The sequence below is a fragment of the Amblyomma maculatum genome, chromosome 10 (assembly GCF_055883805.1).
Source record: "Amblyomma maculatum isolate TAMU_Amacu chromosome 10, ASM5588380v1, whole genome shotgun sequence".
NCBI lineage: Eukaryota > Metazoa > Arthropoda > Arachnida > Ixodida > Ixodidae > Amblyomma > Amblyomma maculatum.
Window position 1 is genome coordinate 115,042,025 of NC_139353.1, and position 21,652 is coordinate 115,063,676.

Consider the following 21,652-nt stretch of genomic DNA (forward strand, 5'->3'; position numbering starts at 1 on the left):
CTTCCCCACCGACCCCTCTGCTGCTGTACCGCGTGATCTGGCGCCTGGGAGCTCAAGGTCGCGACATGCGGGGGACCGCGCCCCGGCGCCGGGAAAGAGACTCGCCTGCAGATCATGTTCTCGCTGTTTCGTGAACTGACAGAAAGCGTGAACTGACACAACGCAGACGCGTGTGTGCGGCGCCCCCCTTCGGCGCCGAGGGAGAGGGGCTCCCCTGCGGGTCAGTCGGTCGGTCACTTTGCTTCGGGAACGGAAAGAAAGAAGTCGTGCGTGTGTTTTTTCCCTTGTTTAACCTCCCCATATAATCTAAAGTTCAATACAGTTTGTAGTTTGTTCTCATGAAAGTTTCACCGTGTCGTAATTGACTGTCAACTCTCACAACATGGTGCCGAAACCCGGGAACTGCAATCTCCAGGACTAGGAGAACTTCGGAAACTCGTAACCAGGCTGCGACGGATAAAGTAAGTGACGGTACGGTCCGAGACGACGCAATCATGCAGAGGACAAGGGAAAAGAGAACGGCGCGTCGACACCAAAATACGAAACTCATCAATGAGGCAAAAGCTACCCTGCCATCGACAGATATCGGAGCGTTGTGCTCACTCATTGAAAGGCTTACAGCCAACAACGATGCGCTTCTAAAATTGAACACAGAGTTGGAAGACGGAATAGCTGATGAAGACTTCGCTTCCGAATTCGAAGCCGTCATGCGATACGAGGATGCAGCCAGGGGTATACTCGGTCAACTCAAGGCAAGAGAGGCTGAGCTGCTCAGATCGCCGCACCTCCTGACAGCGCAGTCAGCAGAACCACAGCGGGGGAGCCAACCTATCGGCCGTGAAGCTTCACATCGTAGTGCAGTAAAGTTGCCCACGCTTCAACTTGAAGCATTCAACGGAGAGCTTCAACAGTGGCGCAGATTCTGGGAACAATTTAAAGAAGCCGTCCATGACAATGCGGAGCTCACAAAGGGCGAAAAGTTTCAGTATCTGCGAAGCCTACTAAGCGGAGCTGCGGCCTCATCGATAGCCGGATTACAGGCGACGGGAGAGTGCTACGAAGACGCTGTGGCCATCCTCTCCAAGCGCTTCGGCGACACCCGAAATATCATCAGGGAGCACTTGGCCCAGCTTCGAGCGCTGCCATCGGTTACTTCATCGGAAGACGTGAGAGGCCTATGAAAGCTACTCGATCACGTTCAGTGCCATGTGCGCGGACTGAGGGGACTGAACGTGAGCTCGAACATTTATTCTACGATGATGATCGACATTATTTTGAAAGCTTTACCTGCCGACATCGTCGTGGGATATTATAAACAACTGGCCAACCATCCGAGCTCATCTCGTTCCGAAAACAACGCCCCGAGCAGCGAGGAACCCACATCTGCCACGGGTCTCACAGACGGTGAGTTTGAACACCTTCTGACTTACTTGACTGTCGAAGTGGAAAGTCGAGAAAAGACTGGAACTGGCCTCAGTCGAGACAAGCCAATGAGACAGGGAAGTGAAAGGAAGCAATCGTCCTTACCGCCTACATCTGCGGTACTGCACGCAACCTCCCACGTAAAGGAGCAGTGTCTGTTCTGCGGAGCTCTGACACACAGCACTGCTGATCGCAACAGTGACATGGGCCATGAGGAGCGATTAGAGAAACTGAAGAAAGAAAATCGCTGATTCCGATGTACCTTACGAGGGCATCGTTCGAAAGATTGTCGCCGCCGATTGAAATGCGGAAAATGCAGCGGCAGGCATGCCGTATCGGTATGCGACCCTAACTGGAAGCCGAACAAAAGGGAGGTCACTCCAAATTTGGATGTCAGCAGCTTGCATGCCAGCAGCCGCAATTTCATGAGTAGTGAAATTCTGCTACAAACTTGCCGGCTTTGGGCTGTTGGCGACAGTCGATGCGGCTACAATCGAGGCATCGTGGATGGCGGCAGCCACCGCAGTTTTATTCGTGAGGACATCTCGAAATTTCTGGGTCTGAAAGAAAGCGGCCCAACCTCTCTACAGCTGAGCACATTCGGGACAGCCATCTCTGCAACTAAAAGATATCGTCTTGTAGAGGTTCGTCTCCGCAGCCAGTACGATGACAAGGAATATATAATCGAAGCCATTGAAGTTCCTTTCATCTGCAACGACTTAGTTCAAGTGCCTGTTGAGGATGAGTTTGTCAAGATTATAGAGCAGACAGGACGTCCCATAGCTGACAAACTTTTGTTGCCAGGTATGCCAGCGGTGCCAGGTATCGGTCTTCTTATTGGCTCTGAGCACCTGTGGAAGTTCATGACAGGCGAAATTCAACGTTGTCAGCAAAACGCTGACTTGGTTGCCCTAGACTCAGTTTTCGGTTGGATGTTTTAAGGCCCAGTATCAGTGCATACCTCAGTTGACACTTCATCCAACATCTGTGTTCTGAGGGTAAGCACGGCGCTTAACACTACCGAAAACATAGTAAAAGGCTTCTGGAACTTGGAAAGCCTCGGCATCATAGATCATAAAGGAGGACCTGATGAGGAAACAGAAGCGACCATTTACCAACTTGAAGGAAACATCACTATGCAGAACGGCCGTTACGAAGTCGCCCTTCCTGTGACAGAGAACAGCGGACAACTGTCAGATAACCGATCCCAAGCTCAGAAGCGATTCAAGAGCCTCGGAAAAAGAATTCAGCGTATTCCGGAATTCGGAGCCGAGTACCAGGCTGCTATGCAAAGCTACATAAAGATGGGCTACGCCGAACGGGTGACCACTGACGAAGAACCCACCTCGCACGTTTACTACATGCCTCACCACGCAGTTATGCGCAGCGACTCAACAACCACAAAGATGCGTATTGTGTTTGATGCATCCTCACATGAGCAAGGTGCTTCTTCCCTGAATGAACATCTAGAGAAAGGGCCTTGTCTTCTCACAGATCTGGTCAAACTACTAATCCGTTTTCGACTGTATCAGATCGCTTTGACAGCAGACATTGAGAAGGCATTTTTACAAATCAGTGTCAGAGAGGAAGACAGAGACGCTTTACGTTTTCTTTGGTTTAAAGGCCTGCCTTCAAATGCTGAACCGGACCCTGAAATCGAAGAGTGGTGTATGAAACGTGTGCCGTTTGGCACCAAAGCTAGCCCATTCTTGCTTAATGACACGCTGCAACACCACTTCGAAGCTGCTGAAGCCTCTAGCCAAAAAACAGCTGCGCTTCTGGCGGAATCTTTCTACGTCGATGACCTGTTGGTTGGAGCTGACACGGAAGAGGAGGCGGAGGAGATTTTCTTTCAAGCCAATGATATTCTTCAGGCTTACGGAATGAGTTTGCGAAAGTGGTCTTCCAGCTCCAAGCGCTTGCAAGACCTATTCGCAGCGCAGGAAAGTCAGAAAGACTCAAACGAAACTGTGACGATTCTTGGCCTTATCTGGAATCTTGAAAGCGACACAATTACCGTGGCCACAAAGCCACTCAACCATTTTGGACAGTCAGCACAGCTGCAAAAGACGTATTCTGCAGACAATCGCCAGAATATTTGATCCTCTTGGAATGTTAGTGCCATTTACAATAAAAGCCAAGACACTCTTTCAAGAATTATGGCAGCGGAACATTGATTGGGACGATCCACTGCCTCCTGACATTGCCAAGAAGTGGGAAGGCTGGGTGTCAGAGCTAGTGGACCTTTCTTCACTGACAGTGCCACGATGTGTTGCTCCGGTGCTTAAACCGCAGAGTGTTATACAGTTGCATGTCTTCTGCGATGCCAGCCAGCGAGCGTACGGGACCTGCGCCTACCTACGAATAGATGGCCACGTTAGAGCCTGCGTTGTAAAGCTGCCCAACGGAACCACACTGCGACGGCCGGTTCAGCTTCTCTACCCCCTCGAGTTGTGCGTTTAGCACTAACCTAGGGATCCCACAGCTGGGGCCCGGGAGGTTGTTGTGTTTTCTTCTCTTCGGGGATGGAAGTTTGAGCGTGTAAAGTGATTTACAGTTGTGCATTCCTCTCTCCTGTGTTGTGTGCGAGGAGTGTTGCCGCATCCTGTGCGTGGCGCGGCGACGGGAGCCGAGATGCTTCCCCACCGACCCCTCTGCTGCTGTACCGCGTGATCTGGCGCCTGGGAGCTCAAGGTCGCGACATGCGGGGGACCGCGCCCCGGCGCCGGGAAAGAGACTCGCCTGCAGATCATGTTCTCGCTGTTTCGTGAACTGACAGAAAGCGTGAAGTGACACAAAGCAGACGCGTGTGTGCGGCGCCCCCCTTCGGCGCCGATGGAGAGGGGCTCCCCTGCGGGTCAGTCGGTCGGTCACTTTGCTTCGGGAACGGAAAGAAAGAAGTCGTGCGTGTGTTTTTTCCCTTGTTTAACCTCCCCATATAATCTAAAGTTCAATACAGTTTGTAGTTTGTTCTCATGAAAGTTTCACCGTGTCGTAATTGACTGTCAGCTCTCACAACACTGACACTGTACAGCACATGGGGACTTAGCGTTTTGCTACCACCGAAATGTAACCACCCCGGCTCGGACCGAGCCCGCGTCACCCAGCTCACTGGTCAAATGCCCTAAACACTGAAGCCACCGCAGTAGGGTGCAGGCAGCCTTGAAGAGGGTTACATTTGCAGGCATGTTTTGTACAAGCCAAGCTTATATAACCTGGGTATGGCCAAGCTGCGGCTAATGAGCAGCACGAGGCTCCTTGCAAAGTGCAGATCACGACAGCTTGGCACCTGTCCACCACCCACCATTAGCCGTATTTCTGCCTCTACAGCCAGCTTCTCTGTACTTTCTCCTTTAAGTTCCAAACCACCTATTGTTTAGAATTCTTTTGAACCATGAAACAATATGCCACCCTATGGACACACATCTAACAGAGCTGCTCACGACTGTAACCATGCTCATTTGAATTCAGGTGAAATGAGGGTGCTCGTTATAATAGATGAAGAGAAGAAGCCAACAGTCGGCGAGGCCAAGGAAAGCACTGGGGATGGTACTTTTATGTCTTTTTTTTATGTTTGCTTAGATAATCACAGAAATTAGTAATGTAATCTGTTTAGGGGAAAGATAATTGAACACAAAGTAGAAGAAAAAACAAGTGCCGATGGTGGGAACCGAACCCACGACCTCCGAATATCGCGCCCGGTGCTCTTCCAACTGAGCTACATCGGCCCTTGTCCTCCCTGCTACTTGCTTGGGTATTTATCTTGTCTGTATACGAACCTTGAGAGTGTTCACCAGCGCCACCCTCAGCCATAGCGGCGGACGTAAAACGTCCTTTGTTACCGCCAGCGTCACGTAAACGTGATCAAGAGCGAGGGCGAAAGCTGTGCTAGAACCCTCTTACGCTACCTATGGCTTCAAGACTGCCAGAACCGACACCCCCGTAAGCTACAAAAAATCAATTAAGGGGAAATGAGGGTGCTCGTTATAATGCAGGAAGAGAAGAAGCCAACAGACGGCGAGGCCAAGGAAAGCATTGGGGATGGTACTTTTTGTAATGTTTGCTTAGATAATCACATAAATTAATAATGTAATCTGTTTAGGGGAAAATATTTAAACACAAAGGAGAAGAAAAAACAAGTGCCGATGGTGGCAGCCGAACCCACGACCTCCGAGTATCGCGTCCGGTGCCCTTCCAACTGAGCTACATCGGCCGCTGTCCTCCCTGCTACTTTCTTGGGTATTTATGTTGTCTGTATACGAACCTTGAGAGTGTTCACCAGCGCCACCCTCAGCCATAGCGGCGGACATGGAACGTCCTGTGTTACCGCCCATGTCACGTAGAACGTGATCAAGAGCGAGGGCGAAAGCTGTGCTAGAACCTCCTTACGCTACCTATGGCTACAAGAATGCCAGAACCGAGACCCCCGTAAGGTACAAGCAGATCAATTAAGGGGAAATGAGGGTGCTCGTTATAATACATGAAGAGAAGAAGCCAACAGTCGGCGAGGCCAAGGAAAGCGTTGGGGATGGTACTTTTATGTCGTTTTTTAAATGTTTGCTTAGATAATCACCGACAGTAGTAATGTAATCTGTTTAGGTGAAAGATAATTAAACACAAAGTAGAAGGAAAACAACGTGCCGATGGTGGGAACCGAACCCACGACCTCCGAATATCGCGTCCGGTGCTCTTCCAACTGAGCTACATCGGCCGCTGTCCTCCCTGCTACTTGCTTAGGTATTTATGTTGTCTGTATACGAACCTTGAGAGTGTTCACCAGCGCCACCCTCAGCCATAGCGGCGGACGTAGAACGTCCTTTATTACCGCCAGCGTCACGTAGAACGTGATCAAGAGCGATAGCGGAAGCTGTGCTAGAACCCTCTTACGCTACCTATGGCTTCAAGACTGCCAGAACCGAGACCCCCGTAAGCTACAAGCAGATCAATTAAGGGGAAATGAGGGTGCTCGTTATAATACATGAAGAGAAGAAGCCAACAGTCGGCGAGGCCAAGGAAAGCGTTGGGGATGGTACTTTTATGTCTTTTTTTAATGTTTGCTTAGATAATCACAGAAATTAGTAATGTAATCTGTTGAGGGGAAAGATACTTAAACACAAAGTAGAAGAAAAAACAACGTGCCGATGGTGGGAACCGAACCCACCGAGCGTGACGCTGGCGGTAACAAAGGACGTTCTACATCCGCCGCTATGGCTGAGTGTGGCGCTGGTGAACCCTCTCAAGGTTCGTATACAGACAACATTAATACCCAAGCAAGTAGCAGTGAGGACAGCGGCCGATGTAGCTCAGTTAGAAGAGCACCGGATGCAATATTCGGAGGTCGTGGGTTCGGTTCCCACCATCGGCTCGTTGTTTTTTTTCTTCTACTTTGTGTTTAATTACCTTTCCCCTAAACAGATTATATTACTAATTTCTGTGATAATCTAAGCAAACATTAAAAAAAGACAAAATTACCATCCGCAACGCTTTCCTTGGCCTCGCCGACTGTTCGCTTCTCCTCTTCATGTATTATAACGAGCACCCTCATTTCCCCTTAATTGATCTGCTTGCAGCTTACGGGGGTCTCGGTTCTGGCAGTCTTGAAGCCATAGGTAGCGTAAGAGGGTTCTAGCACAGCTTTCGCCCTCGCTCTTGATCACGTTCTACCTGGGAACAAAGGACGTTTTACATCCGCCGCTATGGCTGAGGGTGGCGCTGGTGAACACTCTCAAGGTTCGTAAACAGACAACATAAATACACAAGCAAGTAGCAGGGAGGACAGCGGCCGATGTAGCTCAGTTGGAAGAGCACCGGACGCGATATTCGGAGGTCGTGGGTTCGGTTCCCACCATCGGCACGTTGTTTTTTCTTCTACTTTGTGTTTAATTATCTTTCCCCTAAACAGATTACATTACTAATTTCTGTGATTATCTAAGCAAATATTGAAAAAAAGACATAAAAGTACCATCCCCAACGCTTTCTTTGGCCTCGCCGACTGTTGGCTTCTCTTCATGTATTATAACAAGCACCCTCATTTCCCCTTAATTGATCTGCTTGTAGCATACGGGGGTCTCGGTTCTGGCAGTCTTGAAGCCATAGGAAGCGTAAGAGGGTTCTAGCACAGCTTTTGCCCTAGCTCTTGATCACGTTCTACATGACGCTGGCGGTAACAAAGGACATTCTACGTCCGCCGCTATGGCTGAGGGTGGCGCTGGTGAACACTCTCAAGGTTCGTATACAGACAACATAAATACCCAAGCAAGTAGCAGGGAGGACAGCGGCCGATGTAGCTCAGTACAGAACTGAGCTACATCCCCCGAGACCCCCGTAAGCTACAAGCAGATCAATTAAGGGGGAATGAAGGTGCTTGTTATAATACATGAAGAGAAGCCAACAGTCGGCGAGGCCAAGGAAAGCGTTGGGGATGGTACTTTTATGTCTTTTTTGGAGGAAAGCGATTTTTTTTTTACCGTGGGGTGCGCACAGTTTAATCTGCAAGCAGCCAGAAACAATAGACCATGTTTTTTTGCATTGTTGGGAAGGGGTTTATTTCTGGGATGTTTTGCAACGTACGATAAAGAAAGAATTTCCACTAGACTCCCACGGCATCCGGTATTTAAGCATTGATAATGAAGATGGCTTTCCGTATGATTTAATCATGCTCATGGGCCTCCACTCTATATGGCGCTCCAGAATGGCGGGCTATCACTGCGACAGGGATGCTCGACCCGCTAGAATATACTTTCGAGAAAGTGTGAATTGGTTTATTGCCATACAGAAAGTGGCTGCAGAACCTCCCGAATGGCTCTCAAGGGTAGAGCCTTTGCTGTCGTTGCGGGAGCTTTAATGTACTGAGACGAAGCCAGCCTGACATTGGCTGATGTTGACCTTCCAATATGTACTTTGTTTTGTGTTATTCGTGTTGTGTTCTTGTGAAATGGTATGAACCAAAGCCAGGAAATAAAGAAAAAAAAGCCGATGTAGCTCAGTTGGCAGAGCACCGGACGCGATATTCGGAGGTCGTGGGTTCGGTTCCCACCATCGGCACGTTGTTTTTTTTTCTTCGACTTTGTGTTTAAATATTTTTCCCCTAAACAGATTACATTACTAATTTCTGTGATTATCTAAGCAAACATTAAAAAAAGACATAAAAGTACCATCCCCAACGCTTTCCTTGGCTTCGCCGACTGTTGGCTTCTTCTCTTCATGTATTATAACGAGCACCCTCATTTCCCCTTAATGGATCTGCTTGTAGCTTACGGGGGTCTCAGTTCAGCAGTCTTGAAGCCATAGGTAGCGTAAGAAGGTTCTAGCACAGCTTCCGCTATCGCTCTTGATCACGTTCTACGTGACGCTGGCGGTAATAAAGGACGTTCTACGTCCGCCGCTATGGCTGAGGGTGGCGCTGGTGAACACTCTCAAGGTTCGTATACAGACAACATAAATACCTAAGCAAGTAGCAGGGAGGACAGCGGCCGATGTAGCTCAGTTGGAAGAGCACCGGACGCGATATTCGGAGGTCGTGGGTTCGGTTCCCACCATCGGCACGTTGTTTTTCCTTCTACTTTGTGTGTAATAATCTTTCCCCTAAACAGATTACATTACTAATTTCTGTGATTATCTAAGCAAACATTAAAAAAAAGACATAAAAGTACCATCCCCAACGCTTTCCTTGGCCTCGCCGTCTGTTGGCTTCTTCTCTTCATGTATTATAACGAGCACCCTCATTTCTTCTTAAATGATCTGCTTGTAGCTTACGGGGGTCTCGGTTCTGGCAGTCTTGAAGCCATAGGTAGCGTAAGAGGGTTCTAGCACAGCTTTCGCCCTCGCTCTTGATCACGTTCTACGTGACGCTGGCGGTAACAAAGGGCGTTCTACGTCCGCCGCTATGGCTGAGGGTGGCGCTGGTGAACACTCTCAAGGTTCGTATACAGACAACATAAATACCCAAGCAAGTAGCAGGGAGGACAGCGGCCGATGTAGCTAACTGATCGTATGGCGTCGTCCTTTTCTTCTTTGTATGACGTATGCGTCTGCCATTCCGTCGGCGCGTCGGGTGGCTGCGTTTTATTTATTCGTAAAAGATTAGGCATCAATGTTGCTTCCGTTGTGGCTTCCCAATGCGGTCGCCTTCTTGTTGTTGACTTTTCGTTTTCGAATTATAGTTATCGTGTTGTCTGTGTTTATGCTCCGAACGTGGTGAGCGAACGCAGAACATTTTTCGAAAGTCTCGAAATGCATATTAGGTGCGACAAGGTAGTAATATTGATAGGAGACTTCAACTGTTTTTTTCGCTCAGGACCGCGCAAAAAATTTGCCAGTGAGGGATAAGAGTGCTCAGCTGCTGCACTCTTTAATTAATGAGTGTAATCTCGAAGACGTTGGCTATTTGTTCTCTTACGACGCACACCCTAAATACACGCATTTTCAAAGGGATAGCCACGCCAGATTAGATCGAATATATGTCTGTGTTGAACTGGCTTCATTGTGCACAGAGTATGACGTTAAGCCCGTAAGCTTCAGTGACCATTGCTTAGTAATAGGAACATTTGGCAGGAAACAGCGGAGGTCACTATTTAACTGGCACCTGTGAAAATTTAACGTGAAGATTTTAGAGGACGACAGTTTTGTAAGAGAGACAACGAAAGAACTCGATAAATTACTTTCGACGCAGGCCGAAAGCTATATAGTTGAGTGGGAGGAGCTAAAGCAGAGAGTAAAGCTTTTAGCTATCAAAACTGCAAGCGCAATTTGATATGACGAAAAAAGAAAAGAGAAAGAAATGCACGAGGAGCTTGTGTTTTTGCTTAGCATGTATAGCATCCAGCCGGGAAGATATGCACAAGAAATAAAAGCCTTGAAACGACAACTTGAAAACATTGACACTGAAAAAGAAGACGTGTCGCTGAGCACCGTGGCTACATCGTGTCCAGTAAGATTTCGAACTACGTCTGCAGTCCGCGCCCACACAGCGGCCATCAAACTCTTGGAGAAGAGCATAAAGGCCAAACATCCCGTGCGTGGGAAGAAGATCATCAAGGACACAGCCCTCCGGGTAGACACTGCAGAATGCCGACGCGGCCATGCTGCTAGGCCTACTGGGACTTCGCGGAGCCGCAGCTCTGATAATATGGCAAGAATGGTGACGCCAATGGACCCTCCGGTAGTCGCAGTGACTTCTGCAAGCACAACGGCAGGCTGCGGTAACGAGCCTTTACCTGGAGCTAGCACTTGGCCACAGAGCAACGTAGACATTACTTCGAATACGAGGACAACGCTCGAGCTGCTACCCGAGCTAAACGATACACATCAGGCTATGGATGTGCAACAGGAAGTCGTCACTAACGCTTCTCAACGTACAACCCGGCTGATCAAACTACCTGGGCCACCAGTCAACACACCACCGGCAAAGAAGGTAAGGGCCGCCCCTGATAAGCTAGCATCTGCTTATCCAACACCAGCCTTGCAGAAATCCTTCAGAGTGCATATCAGACCTACAGTGCAGTTTTATATCACTAAGATACCCACCAGAACAATGCAGAGAGTAATAGACGCAGCGCTTGGTACCACAGGTTACCAGGGGTTTGTAAGCCACAGGGCATCTAATACTGTCACAGTACATTTAGCCACCATTGAGGATGCACGCAAAATGACCACAGTAACACAGATTCCAATCACGACAAAGGAGTATCTTCCTGTCCAGACGTATTTTGCGTCAGGTCCAAATACTCAGCGATGTGTCCTCTATGATCTAGACCTACAAGATTCCCCGGAGACGGTGGCCAGATGGCCAGAGACCTAATATCAGGAACACATACTGTGTTAGCCGCACGTCGTATGGGCAACAGAGGCACTTTTCTCATCACATTACAGGGACCAGACACTCTTCCGGACAGATTTTACTACAATGGCCGCATAGTGCGACCCAAAACGTACAAACCTAGACCGGTTCACTGTTACAGGTGCTACAGAGAAGGCCATATGCAGAAATTTTGTCCATATGGAGTTAACCCCGAATACATAACTGAATCCGGAGAAGCGAAATTCAAATGCGGCCTATTCAAATCTGATGATCACGATATCACTTCATCTCAGTGTCCGAAAAAAAGCGAAAGCTCGAGTTAGCAAGGGTTGGACGACATAAACAATATGCACCGTTAATGGTTAAAAACAGATTTGCAACTCTGGCCGAAGAGCTGTTTGATGACCCACTAGAAGAAGAAGAGCCTGTTGAGGTGGTTGCACAGAACAGTGCATCTTTTGCTTCTACGCTAAAACATGGACGACGCACAAAACGGAGCACAGTGGCATTCACTACTGATGATTTTCCGGACCTTAAAGACTGCACAAGCCAGCAGGATGCAATAGAAAAAGAAATTGCGATGCTTTCAGCACAAATTGCACAGCTGCGACAAAAGAAAGCACATATAGCCCAACGACGAAAGGAGAGCTCAGAAAAACAGAAAGAAACGCTTGCAGGCAGTACGACAGCAAGGTTAGTGGATGCTCCGAATTGTAAACCTGCCGATAACATGCCTATTTGGAAGGCGGTACTGGACACACTTACGCAACTGACACACCTCATTCAGAGCAGCTTACATCATGGATAGAAGTAGCCGAAACAAGTGGCAACAGATTACACAATGGAACTGCAGAGGGCTCTGTAATAAAGTTGGGGAAATAAATACAAAATTATTGTACGGCAAGCTACATTCATGGGCGTTCTTGATACAGGAGCACAATAGGTTATATTCAATAACAGGATATATAGGGTACCAGTGTCCTTCTATCCCTGATAAACGAGCAAGAGCAGAGGCCGAAACACCAGGAAAAGCTGCCGTTTACATTAGGGCCAACATTCCCCAAACGCCACTTGACTTGAGCAAGTGGCGCAACACTCAGCAGGAAGTAGTTGCTGTACTCACGCGTCCGAACAAAACGCCCCTTATATTAGTGTCCGTGTACGCTCGGCCAAGAAACAGTACTTAATCTTGGATGGGTTAAGCATATTCGCCATTCATACCCTGGAATTGCGATACTAATCGGTGGAGATTTTAACGCTCCGCACACCGTATGGGGATATGATTATGATTCTAAAAGGGGTGATCAAGTTCATACTGCCTTCGCAGAAATGAAATTTACACTGCTAAATCATCCAGGAGTCGCAACACTACCTGCAACACAAACACGCTCACCAGACTTCACGTGGTGGAAGGGCCCTGGTGCACCACAATGGCAGGCGGAATTAGATGCGTGGGGTAGTGACCATGTCCCCATTAGTATTGGTCTTAATTTGGGGCATATGAAGAAAATTCGAAAGAAAGCGTCTGTTACACATTGGGATGGTGTACGGCAGGATACTCGAACGCATTCAGTTAGCCTGAATACTCTCGTTACCACCCTTCAAACGGTACTCAAGGATCACACCATTACAACTACAGTGAACGAAGATCAGCCAACTCCCGACCTGCACCTATTAAAACTTTGGGCACGCCGAAAGCGGGCCGAGATACAGGCTGGTTGCCATCCTGAAGACGTGCAAAGATTAATTGAGGTAAACAGAGTGACGGCACAGGCACGCCGATATGAAAAACAGCTGGCTCATAGGAGATGGGATGAGTGGTGCAATCGTTTGGGCTCAGGAACGCCTAACAAGGCCCTCTGGAGGACTTTCCATGGTATGGAAAAGAGGCGGCAGGTTAAAGATCATGCAGAAAGTGTTAGACTCGCATTACAGCTTACACCAGAAGAGTTTGCAGATCAGGCTGCTGCCCTTTTCTTCCCGAGCCGCGCACATTATCCGGCGCCTTCACCGACAGTGGATGCGGTTGATAAAACAGGAACAACATTACCATTTACCAAATTGGAGTTATTGGCTGCTATAGAAGAAGCGAATGGTAAAACTGCACCTGGACACGACGATATTCCTTATGAAGTATTCAAGAATTTAGAAGGAGCCGCAGTTGACGGCTTGTTGGATGTGGTAAATGAGGTATGGCAAGGAGGAGACATTCCGCTAGGCTGGAAACACTCAGTGGTGGTAACAATGCCAAAGGCTGGGAAACCTCCCATAAGTCTAGAATCTTTGCGGCCTATCTCGCTAACACCCACAATTTGCAAAATCTATGAAAAGATGATAGCCACCCGCCTGTCATGGTGGTTGGAAAGTAATAAAAAATACCATGCTCGACAAATTGGGTTCCGAACAAAACTTGGGACAGAAAATGGACTGGCTGTGCTCGCTGAAGAGGTCATACACGTGTCGCCTTATAGCCACCTAGTGCGCACTGTAGTGGCTACCGACATGGCGAAGGCATACGACAACGTGTTACATGCCAAGATTCTTAGCACCATGGAATGTATAGGCATTCCCTTGCAGGTCATAAAAGCAGTACATAATCTGCTTAAGGACAGGACGTTTTCTATCCGGATAAACGGAAAACAAATTGGCAATTACACCTCGAACAGAGGCGTGCCACAAGGGTCAGTGTTAGTACCTTTATTATTTAATATCGCACTGATCCCATTGGCGTGGAAATTAGCTAAAATACCAGAAGTGGGGTTCGTGATATACGCAGATGATGTCACGATTTGATCTGTTCATAAACAAATTGAGAGACAGAATCGGCATCTGCAAGAGGCTTTAAATACCATAGATGAGTACGTGCAAAGTGCAGGCCTGGAATTATCACCTCAAAAGTCCAGTTACATTCATGTTGCCAACAAGAATGGAAGAAAACAATTGGCAACGCAAAGAGTCTCCCTAAAGATTGGAAATCAGGCACTGGAAGAGGTGGACGAGTTGAGAGTTCTTGGCCTAGAAATTCACAAATCCGGCAAAGGAACACAATGACTTCATAAGGTGAAAAAAGTAGCTGCGACTTCCTTAAACTTGATAAAACGCATTTCGTCTAGGGGAGGAGGAGCTCGAGCGGACATGGCAAGACGTCTTGTACAATCAGTGTTACAGCCGAGGATACTATACCAGGCCTAATTCCAAAGACTCACGAGGCGGCAATGGGCAAAATTGGAAACAATAAATAGAAACGCAATGCGCACTATCACGGCCTTACCAAAACTTACCCCTATCCCTATTCTCCAAGAGTTTGCACAGATAAATACGTTGACAGAATTAATTGAACAACGAGAGGCAACAAGGGATATGAAGTGAAAGTACGTTACGCCCATAGCATCCTTGTACAACGAAGTGGCAGTTCGAACACCACCAATGGCTGACCCCCCCCCCCCCTCCGTGGGAATTCACTACTATCACGACAAACAAGACCACTCGGCTTCGTCGCAAAGAAAAGCTGGCATCTCGACCTCTGGTTGATGCACTTCCAGGTACCTTAACTGCATATACGGACGCATCAGTTATAGAAAATGGCGGTAGAACAGCAGCTACTAGTCCAACACACAGCGAACAAAAGGTACATAAAGAATATCTTTTAGAATACCCGGACCCGCTTGTGATGGAACTCTATGCAATCAGCGATGCTATGGAGGCCATAAATAAAAAAGATTCGATAACAGAAGCCCACATCTATACAGACTCCTTAGCCGCCATAAAACAACTAAAGAAAGTGACGAAGACGCTATGCGTTACCCAGGAAATCCACGCACTCAATAAAAAACAAAGATAAGCATCCAGATACATTGGACACAAGACAATGCTGAGAACGCTGAGCAGAGAAAAGTTGACCACCTCACACACGAAGTTCCACACTAATGCGCCCCCCACCAGGCTCCCTTTCGATGCCCGCTCCGCTGTTTCCATTTTAGCATCCTCTTTAGGGAAAAGTACACGTGCCCTCATTTCCCCGTGTACATTCCCACTCCCTCGTAACTTAACGAGATTGGAGGAGGTTTCCCTTAGAAAGATAAGAGCTGGGGCGGCCCTTACCCCGTCGGTAAAATGCCGATGGGAATCGCAAGCTGACATCGGACCAACCACATGCCCAAAGTGTTCCACACCAGCTGCAGAAGTGGATGTTCGCCACCTGCTATGGACTTGTGCAGGGACAAGGGAATCAAGGACACAGATTCTGCGCGAAGTGGGTCTAACCAAAGCAAGGGAAGATGACTTTTCTAAATGGCTCACCGACAACGCTAAGAGCGGGAGCCTGCTCCGGTTCCTCACGGAAAACCATTTACATCAGTTTATATAATATGCCTTATGGCAAGTTTGCGTACAAAAAAAGCATAAGGCAGCCGTGATAAGAGCAAGGTCTGAAAAATTTTGGGCGGGGGAGACGCCAACTAAGCGAGCGCTGTCAGATGAGAAACGGCACGCGTATCAAAAGGAAATACGGCAAATTGACAACCGAGCTGCTGTAACTAGTGACCCTGCTACTATCAAAAATACCTTTATAGAACACTACAATGAATTGCTCTGCCGTAAACACGAAGTCAAAAATGGCTTTCAGGCAGAATTTTTGCGCCAAACGCCAAAGCTCGATGAGGATGTTAAAACGCGTCTAGAACGACCCATAAGTTTGACAGAAATAGAAAGTGCGATAGACGCGCTTCCAATGGGAAAGTCGCCAGGACCTGACGGGCTTGGCGCTGCTTTCTCAGTTCAGTTCAGTTCAGTCGTTCAGTCGTGTCCGACTCTTCGTGACCCTATGGACCATTTCACGCCACGCTTTCCGGTCTCTCACTATCTTCCTAACATCACATAACTTCATCTGCAGTGCCTCGAGGATGCCATCTAACCATCGCGTTCGCTGCCTACCCCTTCTCCGGCGACCGTCAACCTTTCCCAACATCAAATCTTTCTCCAGCGACTCCTCTCTTCTCATCAGATGACCAAAATAGCTGAGTTTTAACTTTTGAATTTGACCCTCCAATGAGCAGTCAGGGTTTATGGTCGACAATATCGACTGATTTGATCTTCTGGCAGTCCAAGGAACTCTCAAGAGTCTTCGCCAGCACCACAATTCAAACGCGTCAATTCTTCGGCAGTCAGCATTTTTCACAGTCCAACTCTCGCATCCATACATCACAACTGGAAAGACCATAGCACGAGTTATACGGATCTTGGTTGGCAGACTAATGTCTCTGCTCTTTACTAGGCGGTCAAGGCTAACCATTGCTCTCTTTCCCAGAAGCAGGCGTCTCCTAATTTCATGGCTGCAGTCTCCTTCCGAGGTAATCTTGGAGCCCAAGAAGAGAAAATCTGTCACAGCTTCCACTTCTTGTCCATTGATGCTCCAGGACTTGATAGGGCAAGACGCCATGATCTTTGTCTTTTTGATGTTCAGTTTAAGCCCAAACTTCTCACTCTCTTCTTGTACGCGCATCAGAAGTCCTGAGTTCCACTTCACTTTCTGCAATTAAAGTGGTATCATCCGCATATCTAAGGTTGTTGATACGTTTTCCAGCAATCTTCACTCCATATGAAGACTCGTCCAGACCGGCCTTCCTCATGATGCACTCTGCATATAGGTTAAATAGGCAGGGCGACAGTATGCAGCCTTGCCTCACTCCTTTCTGAATCGGAAACCAATCGGTAAGACCATGCCCAGTTCTGAATGTGGCCTCTTGTCCTTCATACAGGTTCCTGAGGAGACAGATGAGGTGAATTGGAACTCCCATCTCTTGGAGAGCTTGCCACAATCTGCTGTGATCTACGCAGTCAAACGCTTTCGCATAATCAATAAAGCAGAAGTAGATGGGTTTCTGGACTCTCTTGCTTTTTCCATGATCCAGCGGAGGTTGGCAATTTGGTCTCTAGTTCCTCTGCCCTTGCGACACCCAGCTTGCACGTCCGGAAGCTCCCGATCCACATACTGCTGCAGCCTACCTTGCAGGATTTTCAACATCACCTTGCTAGCATACGAAATAAGTGCGATTGTGCGGTAGTTGGAACAATCTTTGGCACTGCCTTTCTTTGAAATGGGGATGTAAACTGACCTCCTTCAATCCTGTGGCCACTGCAGAGTTGTCCACATCTTCTGACATAATGTATGCAGAATGCTAACAGCGTCATGGTTGAGGTTTTGAAGCAACTCAGCTGGAATGCCATCACTTCCGCTGGCTTTCTTCTTAGCAAGACTGGCTAAGGCCCATTCAACTTCATTCTTCAGGATGCCCGGCTCGAGATCAGTAATCACAACCGTCTTATGTTGGGTTTGCACATTCGGGTCCTTCTTGTACAGTTCTTCTGTGTATTCCTGCCACCTCTTCTTTATCTCTGAGGCTTCAGTGAGGTCCTTGCCTCGTTTGTCCTTTATCACGCCCAGCTTAGCACAGAAGCTTCCTTTGATATCTTTGATTGTCTTGTACAGAGCTCTTGTGTTCCTTAATTGGCTGTTGTCCTCAACTGCTTGGCACTGTATGTTCAGGAAGGCATTCTTATCTCTCCTTGCTATTTTCTGAAAATGCGCATTGAGAACCTTGTATCTTTTTCCCCCATACTTTGGCCATCCTCCTTTCCTCAGCTATTTGCAAAGCCTCTTCAGATAACCAGTTTGCTTTCTTGCATTTTCTTTTGCTTTGGAACTACCTTAGTAGCAACTTCTTGTATTATATCACGAACATCGGTCCACATCTCTTCGGGCTCTCTGTCTTCTAGATCTAATTCTTGAAATCGATTGCTCACTTCCACAGCATATTCTAATGGAATTTGATCCAGATCATACCTGAAAGGCCTTCTAGTTTTCTGAGTTTTCCTCAATCGAAGCTTAATTTTGGCAACAACAACCTGATGATCAGTGCCACAATCGCCCCAGGCCTTGTTTTTACTGCTGGTATAGCGCTTCTCCATCTCTGCCGGCAAAAAATATAATCGATCTGATTCCTGTACAGACCGTCCGGTGAAGTCCATGTGTACAGGCGCCTCTTGTGCTGTTGAAAATGAGTATTCGCTATGGTCAGGTTGTTTTCTTGACAAAACTCTACTAGCCTCTGTCCAGCTTCATTCGACTCGCCAAGACCGAACTTGCCTACAATTCCGGATATTTCTTCACTCCCGACCTTAGCATTCCAGTCTCCAACGAGAAAAACGACGTCTGATGATGGGGTGCGGTCTAAAAGGCATTGTAGGTCGGCATAAAATCTCTCAACGTCAGCTTCTTCAGCAGTAGTGGTCGGTGCATAGACTTGGATAACTGTTATGTTGAGAGGGTGACCTTGGATCCGAAGTGAAATCATTCGGTCGTTTTTGGGGTTGTACCCTAGCACTGCTTTACCCATTCTTCTGTTTACTATGAGAGCGACCCCATTCCTTCTCTTGGATTCGTGCCCACAATAAAAGACATAATGGTCGCCGGAGTTAAATTCTCCCATTCCGGTCCACTTGAGCTCGCTGATACCCAAGATATCAATGTTCAATCGGTTCATTTCTCGCTTGACGACATCCAGTTTACCATGCGCGCTGCTTTCTACAAAGCATTTAAAGATTACACAGCCCAGATTTTGCTTAAAGTGCTAACGAGTCATACGAACGTAAGCAGGTCCCACCTTAGTTTTCTACCTAGCACATTGTTTTGATTCCGAAGTATGATGAGCCAGGAAAACGTCTGTTGTGGGTTTTTATCGGCCTATAAGCCTCACAAACGTGGATTACAAAATATACATGAAAGTGCTGGCGAAAAGGCTTCAAAGTGTAATACCGAGTCTGGTTGGGCCACACCAGACGTGCGGCATTAAAGGTCGAAGCATCGCAACTAATGTGCACGTGGTACGAACTGTTTTGGAGTGTTGTGACGCGATTGGATCTCGAGTGGCAATGATACAGCTGGATCTCGCCGAAGCATTCGATCGCGTTTCGCACGGTGCCTTGTTCGAAGTATTGACACACTCAAACATAGGGCGAGTGATTGAGGAAGGTGTTCGAATGGTGTATGCGAACTGCACGACACGGATAATTGTGAATGGAGAGCTCACTGACAGCATTCGTGTGCTGTCGTCAGTGAGGCAAGGCTGCCCCCTGTCACCCCTACTGTTTGCGGCCTACCTCGAGCCTCTCTGCCGGTCTATCATAAACAATGAACGTATAACTGGTTTTATGCTGCAGTCAGCACAGGTCAAAATGCTGGCATATGCAGATGACATCGCTGTATTCTGTTCAAGCGGAGAAAGCATTCAAGAAGTTACTGCCCTTGTTGAAAAATTTTGCCGACAGACAGGCTGTGAAGTAAATTGGGAAAAAAGTGCTGGTTTCTGGCATGGAGACTGGGATGTTACGCCTGAATACTTTTCTCGTTTGCAATGGTCAAAATTGCCGACCCAGTATTTAGGCGTGCCGCTTGAATCGTACCAAGATACCACCCCTTTCTGGGCTGGCCAAGCAGAGAGAGCGAGAGAGAAAGCTGATTCATGGCAGGGCAAGCCGTTGTCAATGTTCTCACGCGCTTATGTGTGCAATGTTTTCCTTGTGGCAAAGATATGGTACGTAACGAATGTGCTTTCGGCGACGCGTGTTAGCATTCAAAAATTCATCGTGTCTTTGCCGTTTTCATGTGGGCATCAACATGGGAAAAGTGCAGCAGAACCAACCTCTTTCTTCCTGTTAAAGGGGGGGGGGGGGGCTTGGGCCTTGTGCATCTCTTTTTGCGACAGGTTGTCTCGCGTTTTTTTTTTCCTTCGTGATCAAAACGACAAATTCTTGAGGACTGTCATGCAAGTACGACTGTGTAAAATGCTTCCAGAATACGTTGTCTGTTCTGGTGAGAATATGAGTGGCGCTTTAAAAGGGTACATGCGCGAAGTTGTCTTGTCTTTCAGAATGTTGCATGCACGTTTTTCAATGGAATACTTGGGCAAAGTGTGTAAGAAGAAGCTGTACAAAGATCTTCTGGATGTCACGATACCGTTGCCGATTTACCGTGCACCACACCGTGGAGGCCCCGGAAAGGATGTCTTAAAGCGTGTGAAAAAGATGACAGTTAGGCCTTCAGTTAAAACGTTCTTCTTTAAGCTACATTCCAACACATTACCTGTTAAAACCTGGTTACATGAAAGAGGCTTATTCGTTCCCTGGACAACAGACTGTCTCCTTTGCAAAAAACCAAAGACAATCGAGCACGTCTTTCCGGACTGCTGGGACCCAGTCTTTCACTGGGATGTTCTCCAGAGAACACTAAAGAAAGACCTTCCATTAGATCCGTATGGCATACGGTTCCTTCCAGTCGAGAGTGAGGGTATTCCTTTAGATTTAGACATGGTCTTGGGCCTCCACAGCCTGTGGAAAACAAGCGTGCAAGTGCAACATGCAGATGTCAACACGCGTTTTGTACGCGAGAACTTTATCGAGAGTGTGCTGCTCCTTAGAGAAACGTATCGGGTGTTTTATGATCCACCTGACTGGATCAGTGTGCTCGATGAACTGGCTGTCCTCAAAAAATTTTAAACCTTTTGTGACAGCCGAAGTCTGGTTGTTGCGAGTTTTACCATTATTGTGGATCCTTTTTGAATTGATGTGAACTCAAAACAGGCAATAAAGAAAAAAAAAGCCGATGTAGCTCAGTTGGAAGAGCACCGGACACGATATTCGGAGGTCATGGGTTCGGTTCTCACCATCGGCAAGTTGTTTTTTTTCTTCTACTTTGTGTTTAATTATCTTTCCCCTAAACAGATTATTACTAATTTCTGTGATTATCTAAGCAAACATTAAAAAAATGTCATAAAAGTACCATCCCCAACGCTTTCCTTGGCCTCGCCGACTGCTGGCTTCTTCTCTTCATGTATTATAACGAGCACCCTCATTTCCCCTTAATTGATCTGCTTGTAGCTTACGGGGGTCTCGGTTCTGGCAGTCTTGAAGCCATAGGTAGCGTAAGAGGGTTCTAGCACAGCTTTCGCCCTCGCTCTTGATCACATTCTACGTAACGCTGGCGGTAACAAAGGACGTTCTACGTCCGCCGCTATGGCTGAGGGTGGCGCTAGTGAACACTCTCAAGGTTCGTATACAGACAACATAAATACGCAAGCAAGTAGCAGGGAGGACAGTGGCCGATGTAGCTCAGTTGGAAGAGCACAGGATGCGATATTCGGAGGTTGTGGGTTCAGTTCTCACCATCGGCATGTTGTTTTTTCTTCTACTTTGTGTTTAATTATCTTTCCCCTAAACAGATTACATTACTAATTTCTGTGATTATCTAAGCAAACATTAAAAAAGACATAAAAGTACCATCCCCAACGCTTTCCTTGGCCTCGCCTACTGTTGGCTTCTTCTCTTCATGCTCATTTGAGAATTTCAATATGCTTGCTTTACAAATGGGGCAGTAGA

At 47.5% G+C, this 21,652-nt stretch overlaps 2 protein-coding genes across 2 annotated transcripts; both read left to right on the top strand.

Annotated features, from left to right (window-relative positions):
* Positions 1–494: 494 nt before the first annotated feature.
* LOC146177288 (uncharacterized) lies at positions 495–1,181 on the top strand. Its single transcript, XM_084581509.1, has one exon. It carries the CDS (start codon positions 495–497, stop codon positions 1,179–1,181), a length of 687 nt encoding a protein of 228 aa, XP_084437635.1.
* Positions 1,182–1,847: 666 nt separating this feature from the next.
* Positions 1,848–3,524, top strand: LOC146177289 (uncharacterized). The gene is made up of 2 exons (XM_084581510.1): positions 1,848–2,226; positions 2,365–3,524. The coding sequence occupies exons 1-2, from the start codon at positions 1,848–1,850 to the stop codon at positions 3,522–3,524; spliced, it is 1,539 nt and encodes a 512-aa protein (XP_084437636.1).
* Positions 3,525–21,652: the final 18,128 nt, after the last annotated feature.

Excerpts from the sequence above, each read along its gene's own strand:
- LOC146177288 (XM_084581509.1), top strand. The coding sequence starts at position 495 with ATGCAGAGGACAAGGGAAAAGAGAACGGCGCGTCGACACCAAAATACG.
- LOC146177289 (XM_084581510.1), top strand. The coding sequence starts at position 1,848 with ATGAGTAGTGAAATTCTGCTACAAACTTGCCGGCTTTGGGCTGTTGGC. Across the intron at positions 2,227-2,364 it reads TGACAAACTTTTGTTGCCAG|GCCCAGTATCAGTGCATACC; the intron begins GTATGCCAGCGG and ends GGATGTTTTAAG.